The following is a 26008-nucleotide window of genomic DNA, read 5'->3' on the forward strand; positions in this document are numbered from 1 at the left end:
GCCCTGCTGGGAAGTGGCAGTTGCAGGAACCAGGGACACTGCTGATGCATGGTAACCCCCTTGCCCACAGAGTCCCACACTCTACTCCTGCGCCCCTGCGCTCCATCAGTGCTGGGGATGCGGTTTGCTGGTTGTTGACAACACCGTTCCCAGCCCCTCCTTATAGGCCAGATTAGCATCTGCAGGAAAGAGGACCCATTTTGCTCTCCCCAGCAGGGAGCAAATTGATTTCAGGCTCTAGCAGGCTTTTTGCCTCTTGTAGCAATAATCCCTCAATCCCCCTTTCTCCCAGCAACAACCATCTTTCCATGGCTTACCCCAGCTCTGTGCAGAGTCCCTACTGGCCCCAGGAGCTTTCTGCCGGTGCCCTGGGGCCATGGAGCTGCTGCAGGCTGGGCATCCACAGGGTTCTCCCCTCCCCTTACTGAGGTACATACATGCTCCGGACGTTTGCTCTGTGCCTGCTCTGGGGGTACCATTCTGCTGGGGGAAAGGAAGGGACGCAGCCCTGGGACGAATGTCAGGATACAGCCTGGCTGGACCTACCAGCACTGCGAGGATCTGGGAGCCGGGAGGGCCCTCAACTGCATCCACATCCCCAAGGACGTGGCTCCAGCTCTCGGCAGCGGCACATGCCACCAGCTCTCCCCACAGCCCCTCTGCACCTGGGTCTTTCTGTTCCTTCTTTCACCACCTGCTTTGGCCTCAGCTCAGCTCCTGCACAGGAAGCAGCCCCAGCACCACTGCAGGTGACAGCAGCATTGCCCAGTGGAGCGCTGGGCTCTCGCTGGGCAACAGGACCCTGCTCGGACCCAGCAGTCCCCAGAGCATCCCCATCCCTCAGGGTCTGTGGGACAGGTGGCATATGTAGGACACGCAGCTGCCAGCCCCCTCCCCCGTCCCCTCTGTGGGTGTCTGGGGATGTTTGGGAACAATCACAGACTAAATCCTGCTCTTCTACGCCACTGGGAAAGTCTGGCGACCCCTCAACCCGCAGGCCTTAATCTGCTGCTTGATTACAAACCATCACCACATCTGCTGCAAGAGGGCTGGCAGACACCACTTAAATCCTTCCCTGCTGCAGCTGTGGGCACCGGCTGTTGGGTCACGTCTGGGGGGGCTGCACCACGAGCCTCCGCTGCTCCTCACCCTGCGCGATGCCCCACACAGCACCCACCCCGCGCGTCACTCCCGCGCACCCCCTGGCAGCGCAGCGCTCTCCCCGTACGGCTCTCTCCCCCCGTGCCCCCATCCACTCCCGCAGGCCGTGCGCTTTGGGTGCCGCGTGGGGCCGGGGCTGCCCCGTGGGTGCCGGCGGCGATCGGGACGGGCGCCCCGAGGCCGCTCGAGGGCTGCGGAGCGGCAGGTGGAGTGCTGGGGGTCCTTGCGCTTTGCCCCGGCGCCGCCCGTCCCGGAGCCGCCCCGCCGCCACCGCCCCGTGGGCGGAGCCGCCGTTCTCGCTCCGCCGCGCGGCTGCAGCACCGGGAGCGGCGGCGCCGAGGGCGCTCGGGGCGCTCCAGCGATGGGCGTTCGCCGCCTCCTCGGGTTCCTGCTCGCCGCTTGCGCCGCTCTCCTCGGGCCCGGGCCCGGGCCCGGCTGCCTCGCACGTAAGTGGGGCCGCGGTCCCGGGAGCCGCCGCTCCGCACTGCGGGACGGAGCCGCATTGCCCGGCACCCCCGACCTCCTCCTTCCCTCGAGCCTCCCCCTCCAGCCCCGTTCCCCAGTTCTCTCGGGCATCCCCTGGCGCCCCGCTCCGCGCTTTTCCCAAGGTCACCCCCGGCTACGGGCATCCCGGCGTCTCCCGCCCGAGGCCGCCCAGCCGCAGCCTCCGCGCCCGTGCAGGGCCCCGCCCGCAGTTTTCCGTGACCCCGCACCGGGAGCCCTGGGATGCGCCGGGCATCGCCCCCCGTGCTTCACGTTCCGTCCTCCCTCGCCCCGCATCCCGAGCGTCCCGGGCCGAGAGGACGCAGCTCCGTGCGCCTCCGCCAAGACCACGGACAGCGCCGCGCGGCTGCGGCAGGGAGGGCGGGGGGGGGCCGAGGCCCAACGCCCGCAGCTCGGCGGGGCCGGGGGCAGCGGGGGGGGAGGCGCGGGGCGACGGAGGCGCGCGGGGTTGACGGCCGGGGGTGGAGCTGTGCGGGTGGTGGGCTCCGAGCGGCTGCCGTTGAACCCACGCGGAACAGAGGCTGCAGCCGACGCTCCGCGGACACCGACCCCACCACATCCTCCTCTGCGGACGCCGCCTTCTCTGAAGATCTGCGGCTTTCTGACCCGGCCCCACCCGGGGGCTCCGAGCCCGGCAGCCGCCTCGGGCCGGGGGGTCGAGGCGGGGCGGGCGGCGGTTCCTCGGCTCCCACGGCATTGCGGAGGCTGCGGTGCGTCAGCTCCCGCCGCAGTGGGAGCGCAGAGGAAGGCGCGGACCCTCGGCCGGGGGCGCCGAGCGGTGCCTGCAGACCCGTCCCCAAAAGCGGGGACAGCGGGAGGGGCCGACGACAGCACCGCCCCCGGTTCTCAGCGCGGCACGGCAACGCAGAAGCGCTGGGTCACGGTGCGGGGCTCGGCGGCTGCGGGCAGCGCGGGGCTGCGTTCGTCGCCCGCGGATCCGCCACCGTCCGTCACCGCTACTCTGTCACCCCCCAACCTCCCATTACGCAGCGTGGGGAACTGCCCCCCCGCGCATCCACCTCCCATGCGGCTGTCCGTGTGCGGTACTGCGGGGGCTGGGACGCCGCACCCAGCGCCCGTTCCCCGCAGGGCCGTGTTACGATGAGTTGGTCGGATCCCTCTACTCCTCGTCCATCGGCGCCTCTTCCCGATACAACATCTTCTACTCGGCAAGCTTCGCCCGGCTGCACAGTGAGCGCTTCCACCGCGGGGACGGGAAAAGCACGTGGGGACAGAATTCACGGGGTGTAGGGGCTATGGGGAGGTCCCCTCGCAACGTTTCCCCCTCAGCATCCCCCTGGTGTGCAGGGAGCTCCCCCCGCGGGTACTGGGCTGGGAGTGTTGGGGCTGCGGGTTCCCGCTGAGACCCCCCCCCTCCCGCTCCCATAGGCACTAGCGGGTGGTCCCCTGACCCCCGTGACAAGCAGCCCTGGCTGCAAATCGACCTGATGCAGAAGCACAGGATCAACGCGGTGGCCACACAGGGGACCTTCAACACATATGACTGGCTGACACGCTACATTGTGCTCTATGGAGACCACCCCACCAGCTGGAAACCCTTCTTCCAGCAGGGCAGCAACTGGGTAAGCACTGCCCATCTCCCTGGGGGGTGGGAGTCCGGGGGGTGCAGGCAGTTGTTGCTCCAGGCTGAGCTGTCCCTTTACCACCAGACTTTCTTTGGGAATGTGAATGAGAGTGGGGTGGTGAGGCATGACCTGCACTACCCCATCCTCGCCCGCTACATCCGCATCATCCCAGTGGCCTGGAACCCACGAGGGAAGATCGGGCTGCGCCTGGGCCTCTATGGCTGCCCCTACCGTGAGTACCGACCCAGGGGTTCCCGCACGGGGAGGGACTCAGCCCCATCGCTGCATGGCACTGGGCCAGCTTCTGTGCAGATGCCAGAGCCGCAGTCTGGCTCTGGCACACGCCAAAACCCTTTTCCAGCATTCGTTAGAGATGATATAAACCTGCCTTGCTGGTCAGGACAGTCAGACTTACGTGCTCCCCAGTGTCGGGGTGCCCACTGCCGCAGGGCAGTGACACAGCTCTGCCTCGCTCTCAGGATCCCATGTGCTTTACTTCGATGGGGATGATGCCATCTCCTACCGCTTCCGGGCCAAGAAGATCAGCACCATGGAGGATGATATCTCCTTCAACTTCAAGACAGTGGAGCAGGACGGTGTGCTGATGCATGCGGAGGGCTCGCAGGGCGACTACATCACAGTGGAGCTCAAACAAGCCCAGCTCCTCCTGCACATCAGCTTAGGTGAGCCGGGGCTGGTGGGAACAACAGGTGGGGCAGAGGCAGGAATAAAGAGTGACTGTGTGCCCTCCCCAGGCAGCAGTCCGCTGCACGCCACCGAGGGCCACACGACGGTGGCGGTGGGCAGCCTCCTGGATGACCAGCACTGGCACTCGCTGCACATCGAGCGCTACGGCCACCACGTCAACCTGACACTGGACGGAGAAGTGAAGCGCTTCCGCTGCCACGGCACCTTCGACCACCTCGACCTTGAAACTGAGGTGGGTGTGCAAGCAGGGATCCGCCAGGCTGCTGGCTTTGTGCTGTGTCAGCGTGAGGCTGAGCCCCCCACTCTACCTTCCAGATCTTCTTTGGAGGGGTGATCGACCAGGACAAGCAGCACCTCACCTACCGGCAAAACTTCCGTGGCTGTGTGGAGAACATAATCTTCAATGGGGTCAACATCGCTGACCTGGCCCGGCACCGGAGATCCAACATCCGCTTCGAGGTCCGACTCCACAGCCCCCACCAGGGGCTGGGGTCCCATCCCCTTCCCTGGGGGTCCCTGTCACAGAGTGACCCCTTCCCTACAGCCTTGTCCCTGCTGTGGGTGACCCCTTTCCCAGGGCTGTATTTCCCTTGCACTGGGGTGATGTGATGCTGGCGGCTGCAGCACTCAGCCACGCGGTCCTGCATCGACTGCACGAGGTCACCTCTGGCCCGGGGCATCCATTCAGCAGCACCAGGCAACAGAATCGAGCGGTGGCCATTGGGGCCGTGGGGGGAGGGTTCTCTCGGCTGTGGGAGCATCTCACCCCTCACCACCTCTTATGGTCACCCCCAGGGCAGCGTGGGCCACTACTGCCAGGACCAGGTGAACACCCCTATCACCTTTGCCGGCATCAACAACTACGTGCAGGTGCCAGGCATCCCCCGCAGGAACCGTCTGGCTGTCAGCTTTCGCTTCCGCTCCTGGGATACAGCCGGGCTGCTGCTCTACACTAGCTTTGCTGACCGCCTGGGCTCACTGGAGATGGTGCTGAGTGAGGGCCAGGTCAATGTCTCCATTGCCCAGCCCGGCAAGAAGAAGCTCGAGTTCGCTGCAGGTGGGCTGAGGGCTGCCTAGGGGCTGGGGCCAGTTCAATGCCGTGCCCCCCTGAGCGCTCAGCTCTTTCCACACAGGACATCGCCTGAACGATGGCTTCTGGCACTCGGTGCAGCTGGTGGCACGGGAGGGCTCAGCCGTGGTTACCATTGACGATGACGATGGTGCTGAGTTTCGTGTGGCTCATCCCTTCCAGCTCCGCACCGGCAGCCAGTACTTTTTTGGAGGTGGGTGTGGGGTGGGCGCACCGTGGGGACATACAGTGCCAGGCCCTGCTAACACCCTGCACCCTGCAGGCTGCCCCAAGCCCGCGTCGCTCACTGGCTGCCGCTCCAACCAGACGGCGTTCCACGGCTGCCTGCAGATGCTGAGTGTGGACATGCAGCCCGTGGACCTGGAGATGCTGGTGCAGCACCGCCTGGGGAAGTACGCCGACGTCTTCTTTAATGTCTGTGGCATAACAGACAGGTATGGCTCGGGCAGCAGGGGGGAGGTGCAGGCAGGGCTGGGACTCACCCCCTGTGCCCCCAGGTGCACCCCCAACTTGTGTGAGCACGACAGCCGCTGCGTGCAGTCCTGGGATGACTTCATGTGCATCTGTGACCTGACGGGCTACAAGGGAGAGACCTGCCACAAATGTGAGCATGGGGCAGGGTGGCACTGTGGCTCTCCCCACTACCACGGTGCCATCTTCATCCCCCTCATTCCCCTTTCCCAGCCCTTTACAAAGAATCCTGTGATGCATACCGGGTCAGCGGGAAGACCTCGGGGAACTACACTATTGACCCGGATGGCAGCGGACCACTGAAGCCCTTCACAGTGTACTGTGACATCCGAGGTAGGGGCAGTGGGGCGGGGGAGGCGTGGGGATGCCTTCAGGGACCGGACCCCTCCACGTGCCTGGATCTGGAGCACAGTGGAGGGAACGGGGAAACCTCCTAACAGCTCCGCTCTGCAGAGGACCGGGCATGGACCATCATCCGGCACAATCGGCACTATGCCACGCGAGTGACGGGCTCCAGCGTGGACCAGCCCTACCTGGGCGAAGTGGAGTACTGGAATGCCTCCTGGGCTGAGGTCTCAGCACTGGCCAATGCCTCTGAGTACTGCGAACAGCGGATTGAGTTCCACTGCTACAGCTCTCGCCTGCTCAACACCCCCTGTGAGCAACAGGAGGGAGCGGGGCCGTGCCGTGGGGCTGTGCCACAGGGCCGTGTCCTCAACCCATCCCTGTACCTCCAGCCGGGCTGCCCTACAGCTTCTGGATGGGCCGAAACAACGAGCGGCACTACTACTGGGGCGGCTCGCGGCCGGGCATCCAGCGCTGCACCTGCGGGCTGGACAAGAACTGTGCTGATCCCGAGTACTTCTGCAACTGTGATGCCAACCACGCACTGTGGTGAGCGCCAGGGAAAGGCTGTGGGCACAGGGAGGGCATGGGTCAGGGGTCCAGGCGGAAACAGGACCCCTGTGTGGCACCTCTGATGCATGATCTGTTTGCAGGAGGACGGACAAAGGTCTGCTGACCTTCGTGGACCACCTGCCTGTCACACAGGTGGTGGTGGGAGACACCAACCGCTCTGGATCCGAAGCACAGTTCCTGCTGGGCCCCCTGCGGTGCTATGGAGACCGTGAGTGACCAGAGCTGCGTTAGGGTCCGTGCCCACTTTGGGTCTGCATCCACCACTCACCCTGTCCTGCTCCTCACAGGAAACACCTGGAACACCGTCTCCTTCAACAAAGGTGCAGCCCTGCTCTTCCCCACCTTCCGAGCCAACCACAGCCTCGACATCTCCTTCTATTTCAAGACCACCGCCCCATCCGGCGTCTTCCTGGAAAACCCCGGCACACAAAACTACATCCGCGTGGAGCTCAACAGTACGGGTGGGGTGTGGGGCGCAGAGGGCAGCAGGGTACAGTGCTGCTGACACTGCGTCCCCGCAGCCACCAGGGATGTGGTGTTTGCTTACGACATCGGAAACGGGCACGAGAATCTGACGGTTCGCTCAGCAGTGCCCTGGAATGACGACGAGTGGCACCAGGTGAAGGCAGAGCTCAATGTGAAGCTGGCCCGGCTGCGGGTGGACAGACTGCCCTGGGTGGTGCGGCCGGCCCCACCACAGAGCTTCGTCCGCCTGGAGTTCGACAGACCCCTCTATGTCGGTGAGAGCCCCTGCCCTGCCCTGTGAGCCCGTGTCCCCGCAGCACGCAGCTGCTCAGTCCTGGTCCCACCGCAGGCTCGGCGGAGCACAAGATGCGTCCGTTCCTGGGGTGCCTGCGGGCGCTGCGGATGAACGGCGTGACGCTCAACCTGGAGGGCAAGGCCAACGAGACAGAGGGCGTGCAGGTGAACTGTACCGGCCACTGCCAGGACCCACCGGTGCCCTGCCAGAACAGCGGGCTCTGTGTCGAGCGCTACAGCCACTACAGCTGCAACTGCAGCATCTCTGCATTCGATGGGCCCTTCTGCAACTATGGTGAGCAGTTTGGTGCTGTGGGCACAGCAGGGGGAAGCCTCCACGGGAGAGGAGCTCCCATCACCCTGTGGGTGCCCTGCAGACATCGGTGGGTACTTCGAGGAGGGTGCCTGGGTGCGGTACAACATCCTGCCCATGTCGCTGTATGCTGCCCGTGAGTTTGCCAGCATAATCAGCAGCCCGTGGCAGCCCCTGCCCGGCTACAACCTCACTAACGAGGAGGTCAGCTTCAGCTTCAGCACCACCTCGGCGCCTGCTGTGCTGCTCTACGTCAGCTCCTTTGTGAAGGACTACATGGCCGTTCTCATCAAGGATGATGGTGAGGGCACAGGGGGCTCCTCCACCCCCGTGCTGAGGACCAACCCTGCAGCCTTCACTCGCTCTGCTTGCAGGGAGCTTGCAGCTGCGCTACCAGCTGGGCACCAGCCCCTACATCTTTGCCCTCACCACCAAGCCAGTGACAGACGGGAGACCCCACCACGTCAACATCACCCGCTGGCACCGCACGCTGTACACGCAGGTATGGGACTGGGGCAACCCGAGGTGGTTGGAGGTGCAGAAAGATTGGGGGCTGATGCTGAGTGTTTGCCCCTTAGGTGGATTATCTGCCCGTCATGGAGCAGCAGTTCTCCCTGTTTGTGGATAGCAAGTTGGACTCACCCAAGAACCTGTACCTGGGGCGTGTGATGGGTGAGCTGGGTCCTGCCGCCAGCACCAGCGCCCCTCTGCCCAGCACGGCCTTCGGTAGGGATAAGCTATTTCCTTTTGTGCCCCCACAGAGACCGGCGTGATTGACCCCGAGATCCAGCGCTACAACACACCCGGATTCTCAGGCTGCCTCTCAGGAGTGAAGTTTAACAGCATTGTCCCCCTCAAAGCCATCTTCCGCCCCACCAGCATTGTGCGGCCCTACAGTGTGCAGGGGGAGGTGGTGGAATCCAGCTGTGCCTCCATGCTGCCCCTTACCACCATCCTCATCCCCCCCGAGATGGACCCGTGGTACATGGGCACAGGTAGGGTCTCCCTAAAGCATGGGACGCTGCTCGCTGAGGCAGAAGTGATGCTCCAGCACAAACCCCACAGCCTCATCTCAAGTCCCACTTTATCCCTGCAGAGTTCCCCCACGTGCATGACGATGGCTGGGTGGGGATCATCATCGGATGTAAGTGAGATGCCCAGCCGGCCCCCCGAGCTGTGCCATGCGTTGTCCCCCATCCTCTTCCCAAAACCCTCACCGTTCTCTTCCCCGCAGTCGTGACATTCCTGCTCCTGCTGCTCGGGGGCTTGCTGGTGCTGCTCTACTTCTACTACCACCGCTACAAGGGCTCCTACCACACCAATGAGCCCAAGGCCATCCAGGACTACAGCAGCGCCGTCAAACCGCTGTCAGTGCGCAAAGACCAGAACCTGCCCCAGATCCTGGAGGAGCCAAAAGGGGACTAGTGGGAGAGCGGGGGGTGGAATGGGCTCGCAGCGCCCCGCGGCCGCTGGGGCTGCCTGGAGATGAGCATCGCAGGACCAAAGGGCCGAGCACACCTGAACTGCCAGCACCGCCGAGCCGCCCGCTCCCACCTGTGCCTGGAGCGCGGCCGCCGACATCCTCGGCCCCACTGTGGCCCCTCTGCCACAGGCAGGCAGCTGCCCCCCGCTGCCCTTCCACGGGGACCCCGTGCCTGGCAGCCCCACGCCCACGGGGGGAGTGCCTGAGCTGCCCCCAGCCCCCTCGCGCTGAATTCCCTGCTGCTTTACTCGCTTAGCAAGAGCCACGAAGGAACCACGCAATACCGCCGCGGCGCAGCCGGGCTGCCCAGCAATACCTGCCGTGCCGTGCATGATGCCACTGCACTTTGCTGAAATGCTGCTTTCATACAATCAGGTACGGATCCTTTCTACCATTTTTGTTGCTGAATATTCTACTACACTCTAATTTTTTTATTCTATCAGTTTGTATAAAAAACAAAACGGAACTTCACGTCAGGTGTTATATTCCAAGTGTCGTGGTCAGTGGTCTGTAGTTTGCTACTTCTCTGTAAGAAGTGCTCGTCCTGCATTACCGCCAGCCCAGGGAACGCTCTGTTCACGCGCTGTACTGTGGTCAGACAATGTTATAGAAATGCATTTATCTACCCAAAGGCCTAGCTCCACTGGGCACTTTATTTTTTAAGAACCTGTTTTGTTGAATGAGATGTGAAGATACTCCAATAAAGGCAGAATGACGGCGTTTGCCACCTTGCACCCTTCTGTTTGCAGCCTGGGCACAGGGGCAGAGCCGCCCCACTGCCCCTGCCCTGCTCAGTGCCCCAGGTTCTCACGCCCCACTCCTCCTCCCCAGCCCAGCACGGGGGCACCACTGGACCTGTCCATGCCTGAGGGGGGGTTCCTGCTGCCCCAGAAGAGGTCAATGGCCAAGAGGTGCCTTGGGTAACAGAGAGCAGCGAGCTCCAGGGGGATGTTCGTTATCGCTTTATTATGACAAAGGCTAGAAGCCACATAAGTTTTAAAGTGCATTATAATTCACCGTCAACAAACCACAGACACAAGCCTGGCATAGTGCAGATACGGCCAAGGTGGCAGAGGACACTGAGCGGACAGTGGGGCTGGGATGAGCTGTGGGACGGAGGCAGGAGAGGGGCAGAGGGCGAAGGAATGGGACTGGGGTACAAGTGCTGCTCCATACAGACTCAAACCCTCAAGACAGGACCGAGAGCAGGCAGGGCAGGACCACAGCTGTGCTGGGGAGGGCTCAGCTCCCGGCGCAGACCCAGGGCGCTCCCTGCACGGGGAGATGTGCTACGGGGATGGGGCCATGCCCTGTGTGGGAGCCTCACATTCCCAGAGCAGCAGGGCAAGAGGCCCAATCCTGGGCAAACACCATCCTACAGCACTGCTCCAGGCTGGCACAGGAGTCCAGCAGTGTCCAGCACCTGGCACCAGGCCAGCCGGTGGCATACGTGGCTCCTACAGGACAGCCCCATCCTTCAGGCCCAGCCCCTTGTTCAGGGAAGAGCCAGACAGCCGCCACCCCGCCATCCATTCTTCCAAGCTGCCCAGTCCCAGGCCTGAACAGATGTCCCTGAAAAGGCGCTGCTGAAGGACAGCAGTGGTGTGGGAGGTCTGTGGTCCCTCAGCCTGAGAGCACCCTGGGCGGTGCACGGGGCCCAGCTGCCTGGCTGAGAAGGCTTAATTTAAAGTGCTTTTTTCTTTCTCTTTTTGCATGGGGTGCTAATGCCAAACCTCACTTTGCCAAAGAACGTTTCCCCCTTTATCCCCAAAGCCAAAGCCAGCACCAGAATGCCAGAAGCATCCACAGAGCTTCCCCTTTGTCAACGCACACAGCAGGTATGAGTGCTGTGCTCTGCTCAAACCTCGCCACTGCAACATTCAAGCAATTCTGTGCAATGAGGAAGGTTCTCAACCTCAGAGGACCCACTCTGCTGGCTCCTGAAGAGTCTGCAATGTCTCAAAGAGCCCACGTCTCTCTAATAGGGACCATTCCCACAGAGGCTGGAGAAACAACCAGCTTTGGTGCTGCGTGGCCGCTATGCACCTGCCTGGAGCACTGACGTTCCAAGCAAAAGCTTGGCTCCCAAGCTGGATGCAGCCACAGCCAAGCAAGAGGGTGTTCCCCACACACAGCCTCACAGCTGCCCCAGCCCCAGAATACCCAGGCAGTAGAGCAGCTGCAGATAGGCAAGAACCACGCAGCCAATCCACAGCCTGCCACGAGAGCATGCTGCAGGCGAGGGCTTCCTCATGCTCCTGGGTGCATGATTCCTCTGGGCTCCTCTTGAGCTTCCAGCAGCACTCCTGTAACATCATCTCTAACCAGTTCAGTGGCTCCCCTTCCCAAAGAGACTTTTGCATAGTGCTGCTCTTCCTGTCCCAAGGAGCCACATGCTGGTGGTGTCTGTCCTCCAGCCAGCTGAGGCAGAGGGAAAACAGAGCCCCAGTGGTAGTAGCTGGGGAACCTAGGGACGTGCAGGAGTGTGGACACATCTCTATGGCTTCCAACGCTGTCACTGTCCTAGCCAATGCACCAGAACAGTCAGCAAAAGGTAGCACCAGAGACCAGAGCTTGTCCCAGGCAGGGGCCGGAGGAGAATGCCAGTCCTGCCACCCTTCAGCGTGCCCTCCAGGTCTCAAGTGTACTTCACTCACTCTTGTTCTTCTAGCAGTTGACAGAAAATGGAAAGAGACTGAGAACTGGTGACTGTCCCTCCTCCTGCAACACAGCTCTTCTTCAAGCCCCAGCTGCTCGGTCCCTCCAGCCCAGGAAATTACCAGCAGTGCAAGGTGCTGGAACCTGCCCCATCCCGGGGCTGGGCAGAGCTGCTGTCCTGGTGGCAGCCACTCATGCTCCTGCCCTGAGTCTCTCTCCAGGTGTCTGGGTAGAAAGTAGCACTTGTGACACACACAACAAGGGGAGCATGGGCAGCAGTCATGTCAGCGTGAAGCAAACATGGCATTGCTTACAAGGTGCAGCAGCAAAATGTGTGGGGACCGCCTGGCACACAGCTCAGATGATATCGGTCTCCCTCTCTATGCCAACATACTTCAGGGCATCTGCCTGGCTGTACCTATAAAACAGGAAAGCCACAGTTGCTGTAACCACCTTTGTGCTCCTTGCAAACGTGCACACAAGAGGTGAGGTCAGCCCTGCCCCACAGTCCCCAGACAGCCGCTCCCTGTGTTACCGGTAATCAAAGAAGAGCTCCTCTCCTGCCTGGATGGCCCTCTTGGCAAAGATTCCTATCCGGTGGTCTCCATTCACCATCACAACTGCAACCAGAGAGACAATGTCAGAGATGTGCAACTGTAGCCCAGGTCCAAAGGTCACAGAGCACCATCAGCCCAGCCCGATTGTTGCCAGCTGCAGAGCCAAGGCTCCAGAATTGCTGCTCAACAGGATGGAGTAACATCCTAGCCTGCTCTCTAGCAGTGATCTCCCTGCAAGATCAGAGCTGCAGCAGAGCTGAGCAGAGCCCCCAGCTGTAGGAATGTGATTTGCAGCCACGAGGAGAGTTCGCCTGTCTTTGATGTTCTGCAGCTGCGATGGACTCAGTGTGACTTGGGACCCCAGTGAACTTCCTGTGTTCCCAGAGCTGAGTAGGATCAGAGATTTTTCCTCCACCTTGAATGGCCTGTGTGAGGATAGCTCACCTTTGGCATAGCAATTGGGGTTCACGGAGTGGTTGGCAAAGCGGATTTTATTTCCTTTGCGAGTGGCATCAACAACAAAATCTATTGAAACAAGAAAGAAGAAAACTCTTTAGTGTCCTGTAAACATAAGATTGCTGCTCACGTGACACAGGAATTGAGACTAATCCCCAACAGCCCCTGCCAGAAAGCCCAAGCCTTTACCACCCCATGAAGCCCCCCACAAGTTACCATTGTTGAGGTTGAAGAGGAAACTTGACATGTACTTGTCATAGACCTTTCCTCGCCGGTCAGCCTCATCCTGTGAAATAAGCTGGAGAAAGAGAATGCCTTGAGAGAGCCTCAATGCCTGCAGGCATAGAAAGGACTGAAAACACCTCCTGCCTCTCCACCAAGGGGTGGGAGCTCAACAGGCTCAGGAGAAGTAGAAGCAATAGCTCAGCTTTCAGGGGCCAACACACACCACCTTGTGGAGAGCCTAGAGATACTAAGATGGGTCCCAAAATGGTACAAGATTCATCCGGGTCAGAGCGAGCCCGTGGCCATGACTGAACTGGGGAAGGCATGCAGTCCCTGCTGGATCAGCTGGTGAACTTCCACAGAGCACGTCCTCCCAAGCACACAGCACAGCAGTCCCAGAAAGGGCACAATCACTGACCTCACCACAGTATTCAGAGATGAATTCATTCTTCTGCACAGATTCTTTGATGAAAGTCCCCCAGCCAGCAACATCTGATGGTGCCAGCAACAAATGCTTGAGCCAAGGTAAAAAGAAAACAGTTTCAGATGGCAGACCCACTAATCCTCAGCACGCAAGCAGTGCAGATATCACACGCCAGCTGCACATGTATGGTTTAGGGCAGTGCCCAGGAGCAGCCATGCCATGCAGGCTGCAGTTCTCAAGGTTCCAATACCAACAGGGGCAAATCATGCAGAGAAGCAAGCAAGAAATCAATATCCATCCACTGCCCCAGTGTAATGTGACACAGCTCCCTTCAGTTACGTGTCATAGCGTCAATAAGCTGCAGCTGCACAGTACTTAACACTCACTGAACTTCTGCCTCTCTTCAGTCTCTTGTTCTGACCAGCAAAATTCAACTTTTCTATGGAGTTACTTTTTATACTCCCTTGTTTTCATGCATTCTCATTCATCTCCCAACTCCTGATTTTCACATCAGTAATCCATGCTCTAAATGCTATGAAAGCCTGGGGCAGAGCTGCTTCTCTTTTTTATTTTTCTCACTCAGACAGCTTTGAGTGGCTCACAGCCTCTCCTATGTAGTAGGAGACCTGTTAATCAACTCTACCCCGAGGCAGTCCTTTGTCAGAGCCCTGCTCCAATCAATACCTTTTTGAGACCGCGCTGGATGCTGCAGTTCTTGCAGGACACAACCTTGCAGTCCCAGTGCTCCGACGCCCCGCAGGTCAGACAGAGGTCTGGATCGCATTCCCGCACGGCCAAGTAGCACGGGCACTGCTTGGTGTTGCACTGGGTCTTACAGCGGCAGCCCGGGAAGCGATTCTGACCTGCAGAAACACAGCTCGTGTTTTTGCATGACAAGACTTTTCATAGAATGTGCTCTGCTATTCACACCTAGCAGAGCACAAACCTGTGCACAAAGTCCTGCCCAGCTTCATAGCAAGAGATGCTGATCTGCATCTTAGGACTAATGACGTGCAGTTTGGAAACAAACGGCACTAATAACACAAACAGGTCTGTAGAGAGAAGCCTGGAGTCTGAGTTGTCTCCCCACTGCCCTCTAACCCTTTCAGCCCCAAGCTGTAACCCTAAACAAATTCACCTTCAGAAGGCACAGTTACATAGGCAAGTGCTGTTAATCTCCATCACAGAGCTGAGAATGAAAGCACAGAAGGGGAAAAACAAGTGTGGCAAAACAGTGACTCAGCTGACTGTACATCCTTCTTTCATGCAATCAGCAGCGTCACCCAGGGCTTACTGATGCTGGATACAGACATGTGGGCAAGCATTCTCTAACGAGGGCACACATCACCAGCTGCTGGGAGTTACAGGGCATCATGGGCCATAGTTTTCCCTTGGACTTTATCAGACTGGTAATTGAGCTGCTGCAGATGGACCAAAAAGTGAAGGCAGAAATACAACAGGCCTTCATTCAGCCCCAGGTCTGCACCCTTCCTCTGGTCTGTGTCAGGAGAGCAGCTGCTTTCATATGTGACAATCTTAGGGTTTTCCTTACAGTCAGGGTTGCACTGGCAGAACTTCTCACAGAAATTTTGGGTCATAATGCAAGGGCAGGAGCTGTCACAGGGATGTTCAGGATGGTCACAGGGCTGGTAGTTGTACACCTGAGTAGGTGAATTATCTAGAACAATAGGAGAAATGCCAGGATTAGAAGCTGTACTTCGCAGAAACACTTGAGAGAAAGCATTCCCAGGGCTCTGGAGCAGAGCACATGCAGGTTCCCGATTTGCCTGCAGAGGGCAGGGAGCGCAGCAGCGCTCAGCTCAGCCAAACCTATCCACCACAGCTCTAATTACAAATGTATGACACACAGCCACCCATGCACAGTCCACTTCACACAGACTGCATGCCAAACCTCATCCCTCCTGACTAGAGAAGGACTGCACCACACGCACAGCCTGGCAGAGAATGCTTGCATGGCAGCAGTGCACGTGGCAGAGCCATGGCAGCCCCCAAGAAGGCTCTGCAGCGGAGGCAGCTCACCCCCACATCGCTGCAACTGCTGGGACGGAGAGCTGGACACAGTGTCCTGCTGTGCAAGCCGGGGCTGGAGAACCATCCCCCACCAAACAAAAAACGTCTAAACGTAGCTACAGCAAACGCTACCTTTCTTCAGCTGAATCTTCCTGCAGTGGGCAGCCCACAGCCTAGAAGAGAAGCAGAGATGTCAGGGGTGGGGGAGTCACAAACCTCCACTGGGAGCAACTGGGCCAGCACTGTGCTCAGCACTGCCAGCTAGCACAGCAGCAGGGGACGAGCGAGTCCAGCAAGGCTGTCTGGCAGCTTCATGCATTAATAACCATCAGCCAGACACAAAGAGGTGAAAGATGAGAACGACTCAGCTACAGCTGAAGTTATTTAAGGCAAATGCGAGAGCCAGAATAATACTGTACACGCTGGATCAGCACACAGAATGTAGGTTATAAGCCAGGGAGGGAGCTCAGGCAGAGGCTGCTGTTAGGACTGCATACTGGACCTCTTGCAGCAGTGCAGCACTTGCTGCAAAACAGCCACTGTGCTGCCCTCTGCTCCAGGGCTGAGCCTTTGACTATAGAACCACACAGCCGCCCAACCAGGATAGCAACACCAGAGACAGGGCAGGGGCCAGCTCTCAGCCAGCAGCACAATCAGCCCTGTGTGATGGAGAGAAGTGTGTGCAGATGGGAGCCAGATGCGGATTACCAGGAATGCTTTGGCACAAAAAGCAGCGGATCTGGTTGCGTTTTAAGAACAAAACAAGGCTGTCCAACACTCGCCTGTGCTTCCTTTTTTTCTTCTGGGATGGATTCATCAATTCATTTGTTGGCAGTTTTGTTATAAGTGATTCTTTCACTGCAAACTGAAAGACCTACCAAAAACAAAACAAAACAAAACAAAAAAAAACAAGAAAAAGAACAGAAATAAAAGAATAAAGTTCAGCGCACTCAAGCTGCCTTTATTTAAGCATTAATGAAGAAAGCGTAAGCACACACACACAGTGTGCACAGTGTGCAGTTCTGCCCCCAGTGTCATTAAGTCATGGATATCTTTGCTTTTCTTGCCTGGGAAACAAGATCATCCGCTTGCCAGTATACCCAGGCCTGGGATAAAACAGCCTGAAGAAACCTAGCAGCACTGGACAGCAGAAATACTATAAAATAACAACAATAAACTTTCAAAGTGTCAGTGCAAGACATTCCCCAAAACAGTTCGAGGCAGAGAAGAAAAAAGAATTAAGTGAGCAGCAGCAAAGGCCTCCTTCCTTCCCCTGGGTTAGGTGCTGCCATGCCAGCTTCCCCTGGGTGCATAGCCCAGACTAGAATGTCAGGCCCTACCTGTTTGCATGTCTTTGTTCCCAGCAGTCTGGCGATGGAGCAGAAGTTGTTGAAGTAGGTCCCATGGAAGACACGGAAGAGGGACTCCTCAGCTCCTGTCCACTCAACTGGCTCCTGCTGTGCCTCCACTGCAAACAGCTGGGATGAGGTCGGGCTCAGCTTCTGCTTGGTAGGGGTCTGACAGCGGGAGTTTGCCTCTGGTGAGAAAGGCAGATGTTAGGGACCAAGGATGAGCAAGAATGCAACTCTGCCATCCATGCTTCTGAGGGCACTGGTGCTCCAAGGGGCCTGAGCCCACCCTGCCCCATGAGGCACGAGAAGCCCAGCGCTTGTCCCAGCACTGAGGAAGCAGCCAACCACCTTGCAAGACTGCACACAAGCCCTCGGCCTCAATAACTCACAGGGGGGTTCTCAGTACCACAATATGGCCAAGTGCATGAAGAGGCACCATCCAGCAGTGTGCCTGCTGCCCACACTATGCTCGTGGAAAGCCAAGCAAGGTGCTCTGGGTCAACGAGGCTCCAGCAAAGAACTTGCTATGCCTGACAACAAGGATAATAACCCAAACACAGTGCAGGGAGGCACTGTGTGTCCCTTGCATTTGTTTAAGGCCAGCTGAATACATTCTGTCACTAACTCGTAACTCCACAGCCACTGAACATGGACAGAGAGCCCCACGTGCAGCGGTGCCTGCTTACTGTCACTGTCAGAGCCCCAGGTGGGAGAAGTGTGTCTCTGAGGATGATGCCATACCCGAGGAACTAGAAGCCCACTCATTGCCTGTGTCTCTGTCGCTGTCTCCCTCCCTTGTCTCAGCAACCGCAGAAGCTGGGGCATTTGAACAGGAGGCACTGACCACATGGTGCCTCCGGCGGCGCCTGCCTGAGCACTTGGACCTGGGATTGTGCAGTGCAGCAAACTCCTTCGCTCCTTCCTGCAAGCAGAGCAGAACACAAGGTAGGTGGCATGCAGTCAGGAAATACAGAAAGGCCTTGGGAGGAGCCCTGTCCTGCTGCCACCATGAAAAGGCAGATTTGTCATCTGTGGTCACCTTCATGGCCTCCAAGGCCCTCATAGCTGGCCGCACAGCAGATTTCTGCTTCATTTCTTTCAGCATTGCTGCCCACATGAGCGGGCTCCCTCACCTTGTTCCTCCAGCTTGCTTTGCTGCCTCCTGCCCTGGCAATGACATCCTCTTGGCTGCTCTGCCTCACCCTGCAGCTCCTTTTGGACACTGATACCTCAGCTAGCTGATTCGAACATCATATGAATATGCTTACAGTAAGGTTCATATCAGGATTCGTGCTTCTCCAGATTCAGTGACAGTTACAACTGATTCTGAGAAATCTCCACAAGAGTGAAGAAGACCCTCAGCCATTCCACGGAGCACAGCTGGCCAGGTCCACTTCTTGGGGTGGTTTCAGAAGTCTCAGTGCAGAAACATACCAGCCAGAGGAAACAGTCTGCTCCGCAAGGATCTGGTTCAATCTTGGTCTCTCTGTTCTTTCGTTTGTACACATTAGGAGTAGCATGAAAAGCTGAAAAAATAAGTTATTTTTACTATTAGCAACAGGAGTCTTCTAACAAGAATCTTCCACCACAAAAACAAAGGACAGGGACAGCACAAAAATGAAGGCAAGTGGGAGCAGGATGCAGCCACCAAGAGTACAGGAGGAGATCTTAGAAACAGAGAACAAGGTGGGGGACATGTTGGCCAAGCCCTGCTTCAACCAGTAATGGGAACTTAGCAGCAAAGAGGGAATACTTGGGAAGTAAAATGCCAAAAAAAAAAAAAAAAAAGATCTGCTTTCAGACTGAAACTAAAAGACCGCATGATCTTAATAATAGATCTTTTAATAAATAACTCAGTGGAGAGAGTCCTGTGACTTTCCAAGAGAGCCCTCAGACACAGCAGATCCAACAGCTAAACAGCATCCAAAAGACTTTGGCAGAACAAATGGCAGGAACATAACTAAGATCATGCTGTAAGCTCCAGTGAAACAATACAGCACATGGACACGTCCCAACCACAGAAGTGTAACAATCGTGCCTTTCCCTGATGAGCTTCTGCAATCTGAGAGTGAAGTCTAATCACAGCAGTGTTTCTGGCACAAATTGCACTGATGTTCATCACAGTGTGCTGAACAATGGTGAGAAAGAGGGAACTATGACACAGGTTGCTTTGCCATCCATTTGAGGAGTTTAGCAGAACTATCTTTATAAAAGGCTTCCGGGCACCTCTCAGCTCATAAAGGCTCCACTGCAAACTCCAGGAAGCCACCACCCTCTCACAGCAGCAGCACAGATGCCAAAGCAAGGCCTACAGGACACAAAGTACAGACAGTAATGCAGAGAAAAGGGATGTGCCCGGCAAGCCTGCACTTACGGTGCAGAAAACAGTCATATTTGAAGCAGCGCCGGCAGAAGAGCGTGTGGAAGGAGTGCAGGGACTGCTCCCGCTGCACCGACTTCGCGCACGGCCCGTCGATGTTGGGGGTGCACTGCGGGGGCAGCACGTTCGGGTCCGACACCTCCGTGAGCTCTCGGTACCTATTCAACACACACAGATGTGTATGCTTACCTAATCTGGGACATTTAACAGGACTTCATGCGACTACAGGTCTTACGACTCTGGTCCGGACACCTTTCAGCTAAACCAAAGTCTGCAACACTCAAAAACTGTCCTTCTCACAGTGCCTAAAGCCAAGTGAGCTCTACTTTCCGGCCAGAGCATAGTGCTGTTTTTTGAAATACAAATTTTAATTGCCCCTATCGAAAGTAACAAGCAACTTAAGGAGAGATCTTCTACCTCTCTTTCATGTCATCTGGGAAGCCATATTCAGGAAACATAGAAGAAATGGCAGTGAATATCATGTCATTTGGAAACCGTTTCTTGGAACACTTCTTGTTACCTAAGGAAAAAAAGACACAACTCCTCAGTTAAGCTGGACATGAATGTAACTTTCCTTTCTCCAGAGAGAGTGATTCCAGGTGCTCTGGATTGCATTTTAAGAAACAGAAACGTGATCACACACACAAAAAAATCTGACTTGCAGCTAGGCTAAAGCACTTCCAGATGGTACTCCACTGCTTTCAAAGTAGCATAATGTATTGATTTCTTAAGGAATATCACTATTTATTTTTACCTGGACAGGATTTACAAACATTATTTTTCCACACCTGCAAAAAGTCCTGGTATTTGTTCTACTCCTATCACTATAAACCAAAAACGAAACTACCAGTCAGCATTCCTAAGATCATGCAGGACACACAAAAATCCCACAGAACAGAGATTCCTCTACTAAACAAGAATTTCAGGTGGCAAAGGAGAGGGAAGAGGAACAGTAACACATGGAGGACAAGGCTGGCAGGGACTTGGGAAGCTCCCTGTCCTACAGCAAAATCAGATCTACTGACAAACTTACTGACAGATGTTTGCCTGACTGGAAACCAGACTTCACAACTTCCTAAGGCAATATCCCTGACTGCTTTGCCAATCTTACATTACATAGTTTTCCAGATCACTTATCTAAATTCCTCCTTGCCATACTTTAATCTGATGACTGTTTATCTTGTCCACAGAGGACAGTGAGAACAACTAATTTCCCTTCTTTCAACTGCTCTGTCAGAACTTGCCAAGCAGGTGGCTACTCTTAGTGACACACAACAAACAAAAGAGTGAGAGCAGGAGAGCACTGGCCTGCTCCTCAGGCAAGGCAGGATGGAAATATGACCAACACGCAACCAACTTCTGCAGCCAAACCCACCTTCCACTGCAATTCGTTTTCTTTTCCTTGTGACTGGCAGTTCCTCTTTCCCATCCTCCTGTTTGACTTCAGAATCATTGTGTCCTTCCTCTTCCTCATCTGAGTACTGATTCAGGGCATTCACTAGCTCCAGGAAGACAGCATCACTGATGAGGACTGACCCTGAAATCATTTCTGAAACACAGTGATGTCAGCCAGTTTGTGGGAGGGCCATGGACGTTCCTCAGCCACACAAAGCCCTTATCAACGAGAACTTTCCTGACGATTTTGGAGGGCCAGGTGGAGTTTTAATACTTTAGAGTCCTAAGAGTGCTGTTAACACTTTTGGTGATCTGAGGACAGCCCATACAACAGAATTTTCTGCTGCATTCCGCCCTCTATGCAGTTTTATGATGAGCTAGGAAAGCGTACAAGCTTTTTGTCTCTGAAAAGCTTCAAGTCATGGCTAGGGTTACAAGTGAAATGACAGCACTCAACTCCTCCTACTCCTGAGACTCGAACAGAGTGGGGGATCAAAAGGCAAGGCCATGTCTTTACAAACCATATCTGCAGGCAAGCATTTCTGCTCTAAACGCTCTCAGATAAAAGACGGTTACTGCTACCACCTTTTGATTTCTTAACTACTTTGATATCTTACTTGCAAGAAACTGAATGAACACTGCTTAGCGTTCATGCTCCTAAATTACCTTCCTCTCCATGAACTTTCCCATCATAGTTATTAATAAGCTCTTCAATGAAGGTTTCATCCTCTTCCTTCACCTCATCTCCCATGTAAGGGATGTTGCACAGAACAGTTTCATCCTCTACCTGAAAAGCAATTAGGTACAATTCAGTAAACCAGCACTTTCTAATTCCCAGCCAAGCTGTGTCTCCGTGACATGCTCCTGTCCACGGCAAGCAGAAAACACTGCATAAAGCAAAGGTTAAGCCTTCCCAGCTCAAATTTCATACATCTCATCACTGACATTTCACTGTTATCCCATGCTATCAGAATAACTCTAACCTCAAAAAATGCATTTGATTTTAAAAAGAACTGTATCCAAAGGTTACAGAAACACACACATTTGCAGGAACAATGAAGAGCCAAAAATGTCAAAGTTGTGGTGATTAAGGGAGCAGAACTGGAACAGAGAAAGAGGCAAAAAGGCAATTCATCCCAGGAGGAATACAGCTGAAGCTGAGGAGTGTTCTAGCATTAACTGCAGGGAGCAAGGACATTTGAATTTCATTGTAGTGGCACCACCAAGGGACTCTTTTTGCATTACAATTGCTAATGCCTCACTGCTCTACCAGTCTGCTACATCTGGTTTTAGACAGCTTGGACAGACTGCAGGAATATGTTCACTCCCATACTGGGCAAAGGGGCAGGCTAGCCACGGGCCGTTCAGCAAATACTCTAAACTAAGCCACAGCAAAAACAGCAAAACCTGCATTTAAATCATTCTCCTAACTATTGTGATAGAGGAACTAACCCGCAGTAGCATCCCTACAAACAGATCAGCAGGGTTATCCAATCACAAAGGAAAGGACATGCCTAAAACCCACAACTCTCTGTTTAAAAGAAAATGTTTTCAAGTGTTGTTGTTTGTTTTTAATAAAAAGCCAATCAATCCCCCAGTCAGTAAAAGAAAACACTTACTGTTAGAATCCTGCGTTAATATAATGGTTGCCCTATTAAGGAGTTGGGTGGAAAAGAACTAATGGCTGAGTAAGACAGCTTGGATGGAAAGCAGGCAACACAAATTTCTACCATGTCCTCCTGAGCGGACATTGCTTGGAACAAGTTGTTTTAACCACTCCAGAACCATGTAACGATTACACAATAATCTCACAAAGATCTTGCATTCCTACCTACCATGAAGTTCTGCTGAAGAGGGGACCAGGAATACATGATAGGCACCAGCGCCACTGTGTTCAGTGTCCTCATGTACAGTGTCTGGCTTGGAAATCCTGGAAAAATGCTCTCAACTGTACACTAGGGTAGAAGTGAAGAGAAGGGTGGTGAGAAAACAGCCCCCGGGAGATTGTCACCATCACAGAAAGAAATAGCACTTCAGGACAAGTATAGCAAAGCACTGTGTTCGTGCCTTTTTTACCTCATTTCTGCACCATGAAAGAGTGCTAGGCACAGACGGATACTAACACAGCTCTCCCTACCTGTTTAAGGAAGGGGTGCCCACTGACTGGCTTCATCAACTGCACTGGTTGAACTCGAAGTTTCTTCCAGTCTTCATTAAGAATTTGAGTCTTTTCATGAACCTTTGCAAAGTTGGCCACAAACAGAGCCTGAAATGAGAGAAAGAAGCACGCAACATTTTAAAATCAAGTGAAGATTTAGAACATTAACATCTCTCCCAAGATCTTGTTTCACATATCAAAATGCAGATCTGCAAAAGGCAGAGCATTTCAAATTAATTATACCAATTAGAAGGAATTCTAATTCAACTCAGTATTGGTACAAAATCGTGCTGAAAATTTACCCAACTGTTAGCAACTTTAAATAATTCCCTATCAGAGCCAAACTCCTACGTGCCAATGAGAAAAGCAGAAGAGCAAGTCACTCGAAATGCAGTCCCTTTGCAGTGCAGAAGAGACTTTACAAAGCAGTAGAGAAGAGCCCTCCCTGGCACCTTATGCAGGCATCCAGACAGGGAACTGCTCAACCTGCACAGCAGAGCCAACAAAACTGCTTTGCTTTAACAGAGAGCACAAAGAGGTAACACCTCTTCAAACATACCATGGCTGCAACTGAAGTAGAACTTCGCCGTTCTCATCATGAATCACTCATCTGATAAAAGCTCCCATATCACAAACTGAAATCTATAGCAGAAATCATTCCAACCAGAGCCACTACGTCTTTACCTTTGCTCCCATGTTTGCCTGAAATCTCTTGAGCTGCCGAAGACGCATATATTCAGACTTGACTTTTCTTTTCCAGTATATAATACACTTTGATGTTGGAGGAGTGGCGATTTCCATTTTTCTACAAAAATACAGTAAGAATAAATATCAAATGATTGAAAGTATAACGTTATAGACAAGTGCTAAAAGAAACCACGAACCCAACCGTGTGGATTTTAAATGCATCACAGACTTTATTTAGGAAAAACTAATCACCTAAATCTGCACTAATCCTACTTTTGCAATAATTATAGCATAAATTGCACTAAAAAGCATGGGGAGCGTTTGGACGCAAGCAGCAGCACGACACTACATGTGCTTACAGGGATTCACCTGCTTCTGTACAGTCTGAACCACTGCAAATCGCAGACTCTTACGAGAATGATGAGTTAGAAGGGACCTCACAGCCCCTCCAGCCTCACATCCTGCCATGAGCCGAGTGCCCCCACCAGCTCAGGCTGCCCACGGCCCCATTCAGCCTGGCCTTGGGCACCTCCAGGGATGGGGCACCCACAGCTTTCTGGGCAGCTGCGCCAGGATCTCACTGCCTCCGAGTAAAGAACTTCTTTCTCACATTGACTTAAATCTCCCCTCTATAGTTTACAGACACCCCATTGTCTTGTCACTGTCAGCTCATGCAGAACGTTGCTCTTTCCTGCTTATAATCTTTCAGTTCTGTACAGTCAGTTTGTTTCCAGCGTTCCACTTTCTGTTCGCACAGGGTGCTGGGAGGACCACACGGTAACGTCAGGAGCGGTGTTACCTCCAGCTCAGAACACCTCATTGCCAGGAGGCTGGGAAGGACAATGTTTGTTGTGCAGGCTGTCAGAACAGCACAGCTCTTGGCTGGGAATACACAGTGCTACTGACGGAGAAGCCCGAGTGGAACCGAGCGGCTGAAAGCACTGCAGCTACGCCTGGCAGAGCTCCGCATCCCACGGGGTGAACAGACTCACACAGCCCCCAGCAGGGCGGTCCTTCCCTCCGAGTCCCCGGCCCAGGCCGCAGCCGTACCCAGCGGGCCGTTCCACTCCACCCGTGGGGGCTCCCCGGCCGACCTCCAGCCCGAATCCCCCCATCGCCACGCAGCCCGCGGCCCCGGGAGCCAGGAGAGGGCGCGGGGGACCCCCGGCTGCGGGAAGGCCGATGGCAGCGGAGGCTGCCGGGACGGGGACGCGGCGGGGTCTCCGGAGCAGGCCTCGGCCCGCTGTCCCGCACTGCCAGCGCCCCCCGGCCTCGGCCGCTCCCGGAGCACGGCCGCCCCCGCAGGTCCCGACGCGCCCCAGCTGCCCCGCAGAACCCCCACGGACCCGCGGGACCCCACGCAGCCCTCCGGGGGCTTCGATTTGCCCCCCGCGAGTAGCCGCCGGCCCCCCCCCAGAGACCCCGCTATCGCCCCAGCACCGCTCCAGACCCCGCGCTCCCTCCCGGGCCCCTCCCGCCGGGCCGGGCCGCCCCCCGCCCCCCGCAGGACCCCAGGCCCCGCCCCGCCCCGCACTCACTCCTCGGCCATCGCGCCGGGGGAGGCCGCGCTCCCCGCGCACTGCGCACGCGCCGGCGTAGCCCCGCCCCTCGATGTAGCCCCGCCCCTCGAGCATTCTCCCGCCAAGTCCCCGCCCCGGCACGGGGCTGTGGTGGCGCGCGGGGTCGTTCTCTCCTTTCCCGCCGCCCGCTCCCCGTGACGGATCTGGGCCCAGTGCGTGGTTTCCTTACTGCTGCCCCGACAGCAGCGGGAAGGAAGCGCCGGCACCGCCGCGGTGTGGAAAAGTGGCAACCGACGTCTGTGGGCGCTGCCGCGGAGCGGTGTGGGCGCAGAGCAGGGCGACATGCAGCCCCGCCTGCAGGGGCGCCGCGTGCCCTCGGCGGGTCGCGGCCCCAGACGCGGTGCGGCCCGCGCGGAGCCACGCGGCCACCGGGGGAGCGGCCGCCGCCCGCCCTCCATGCGTGGGAACGGGGCTGGCGCGGTGCCGCCGAGGGACGGCTGCGGCTCTGAGCGGAGCCGTGGGCCGCTGCTGGGGAAGGGCGGTGCCGCCAGACGGGAAGCGGCTGTTTGGGGCGGACGGCAGCGCCGCTCTGCTTGGCCCGGGACAGGAGCGGGGCTGAGGCCTGCCGCTCCCTTCCCCAGCTGCTCTCCCAGCCTGGCCCCTTCCTTCCCCTCCACCCAGCCGGCGGCACTGCGGGAAGCAGCGTGGGGAACCTGCGGGTCCCTCGCCAGGAAGCGAGTGGGGCTGTTGGCCGCTCACATCCAGCCGTGCTCCCACAGCTGAGCCCTGATCCTGGCTGCCCCCGTATCTGATGCCTTTGAGCCTCTCCTGCTGAGCCAGGCAAATGCAGGGAAACTCGCTGCCCCTTCAGCCTTCCCTGTCATTGGCTTGAGAGCGAGTAGAAGGTGCTGGGATGGGCTCAGGTACGCAGTCCCAGCAACTTCGGCTGCAGCGCTTCTCTTCACGTACGCAGTCCCAGCCCGGCCGCAGCCGGTGGGAAGATGCTCCTCGGAGCGCGGCCACAGCTCCTCTGCTGACAACTCCTGCTCTCACCACCGGCAGAGCCTGGAGACTGGGTTGCACCCTCCCAGCTAGCAGTGCAGCCCCTGCAGCCTCGCTGCCCACGCTGGGCTGAAGGCGAGCCTCAGGGGGCAATGGGAGAAGCTGTGGGG

General features: G+C 56.4%; 2 protein-coding genes across 4 annotated transcripts; one reads left to right on the forward strand and one right to left on the reverse strand.

The window, feature by feature from the left end:
- Positions 1-1126: 1126 nt before the first annotated feature.
- On the forward strand, positions 1127-9716 carry CNTNAP1 (contactin associated protein 1). The gene is made up of 24 exons (XM_085211074.1): positions 1127-1607; positions 2755-2856; positions 3055-3248; positions 3336-3483; positions 3731-3934; positions 4007-4191; positions 4275-4418; positions 4755-5016; positions 5093-5242; positions 5312-5483; positions 5547-5653; positions 5734-5853; positions 5974-6177; positions 6258-6414; positions 6519-6646; positions 6726-6893; positions 6960-7178; positions 7253-7492; positions 7575-7811; positions 7885-8012; positions 8089-8182; positions 8272-8505; positions 8607-8654; positions 8745-9716. Exons 1-24 carry the CDS (start codon positions 1523-1525, stop codon positions 8933-8935), a joined length of 3921 nt encoding a protein of 1306 aa, XP_085067200.1. The 5' UTR covers positions 1127-1522; the 3' UTR covers positions 8936-9716.
- A 224-nt stretch (positions 9717-9940) lies between these two features.
- Positions 9941-25006, reverse strand: EZH1 (enhancer of zeste 1 polycomb repressive complex 2 subunit). Of its 3 annotated transcripts, XM_085211081.1 has the most exons (21): positions 24855-25006; positions 23314-23434; positions 22609-22737; positions 22303-22426; positions 21138-21254; positions 20452-20625; positions 19494-19596; positions 19071-19234; positions 18131-18222; positions 17438-17618; positions 16685-16881; positions 16127-16218; positions 15477-15517; positions 14866-14991; positions 13998-14176; positions 13308-13403; positions 12881-12962; positions 12653-12733; positions 12187-12271; positions 11966-12069; positions 9941-11876 (listed from the first exon to the last, which is right to left on the reverse strand). In XM_085211081.1, exons 1-20 carry the CDS (start codon positions 24863-24865, stop codon positions 12009-12011), a joined length of 2256 nt encoding a protein of 751 aa, XP_085067207.1. In that variant the 5' UTR covers positions 24866-25006; the 3' UTR covers positions 9941-11876; positions 11966-12008. The 3 variants fall into 3 exon arrangements, with proteins under 3 accessions (XP_085067207.1, XP_085067204.1, XP_085067208.1); XM_085211078.1 differs by having other exon boundaries at positions 9941-12069; XM_085211082.1 differs by lacking the exon at positions 24855-25006 and adding an exon at positions 24008-24741 and having other exon boundaries at positions 9941-12069.
- Positions 25007-26008: the final 1002 nt, after the last annotated feature.

This window comes from Meleagris gallopavo, chromosome 29, assembly GCF_905368555.1.
Source record: "Meleagris gallopavo chromosome 29, MGAL_WU_HG_1.1, whole genome shotgun sequence".
Lineage (NCBI taxonomy): Eukaryota > Metazoa > Chordata > Aves > Galliformes > Phasianidae > Meleagris > Meleagris gallopavo.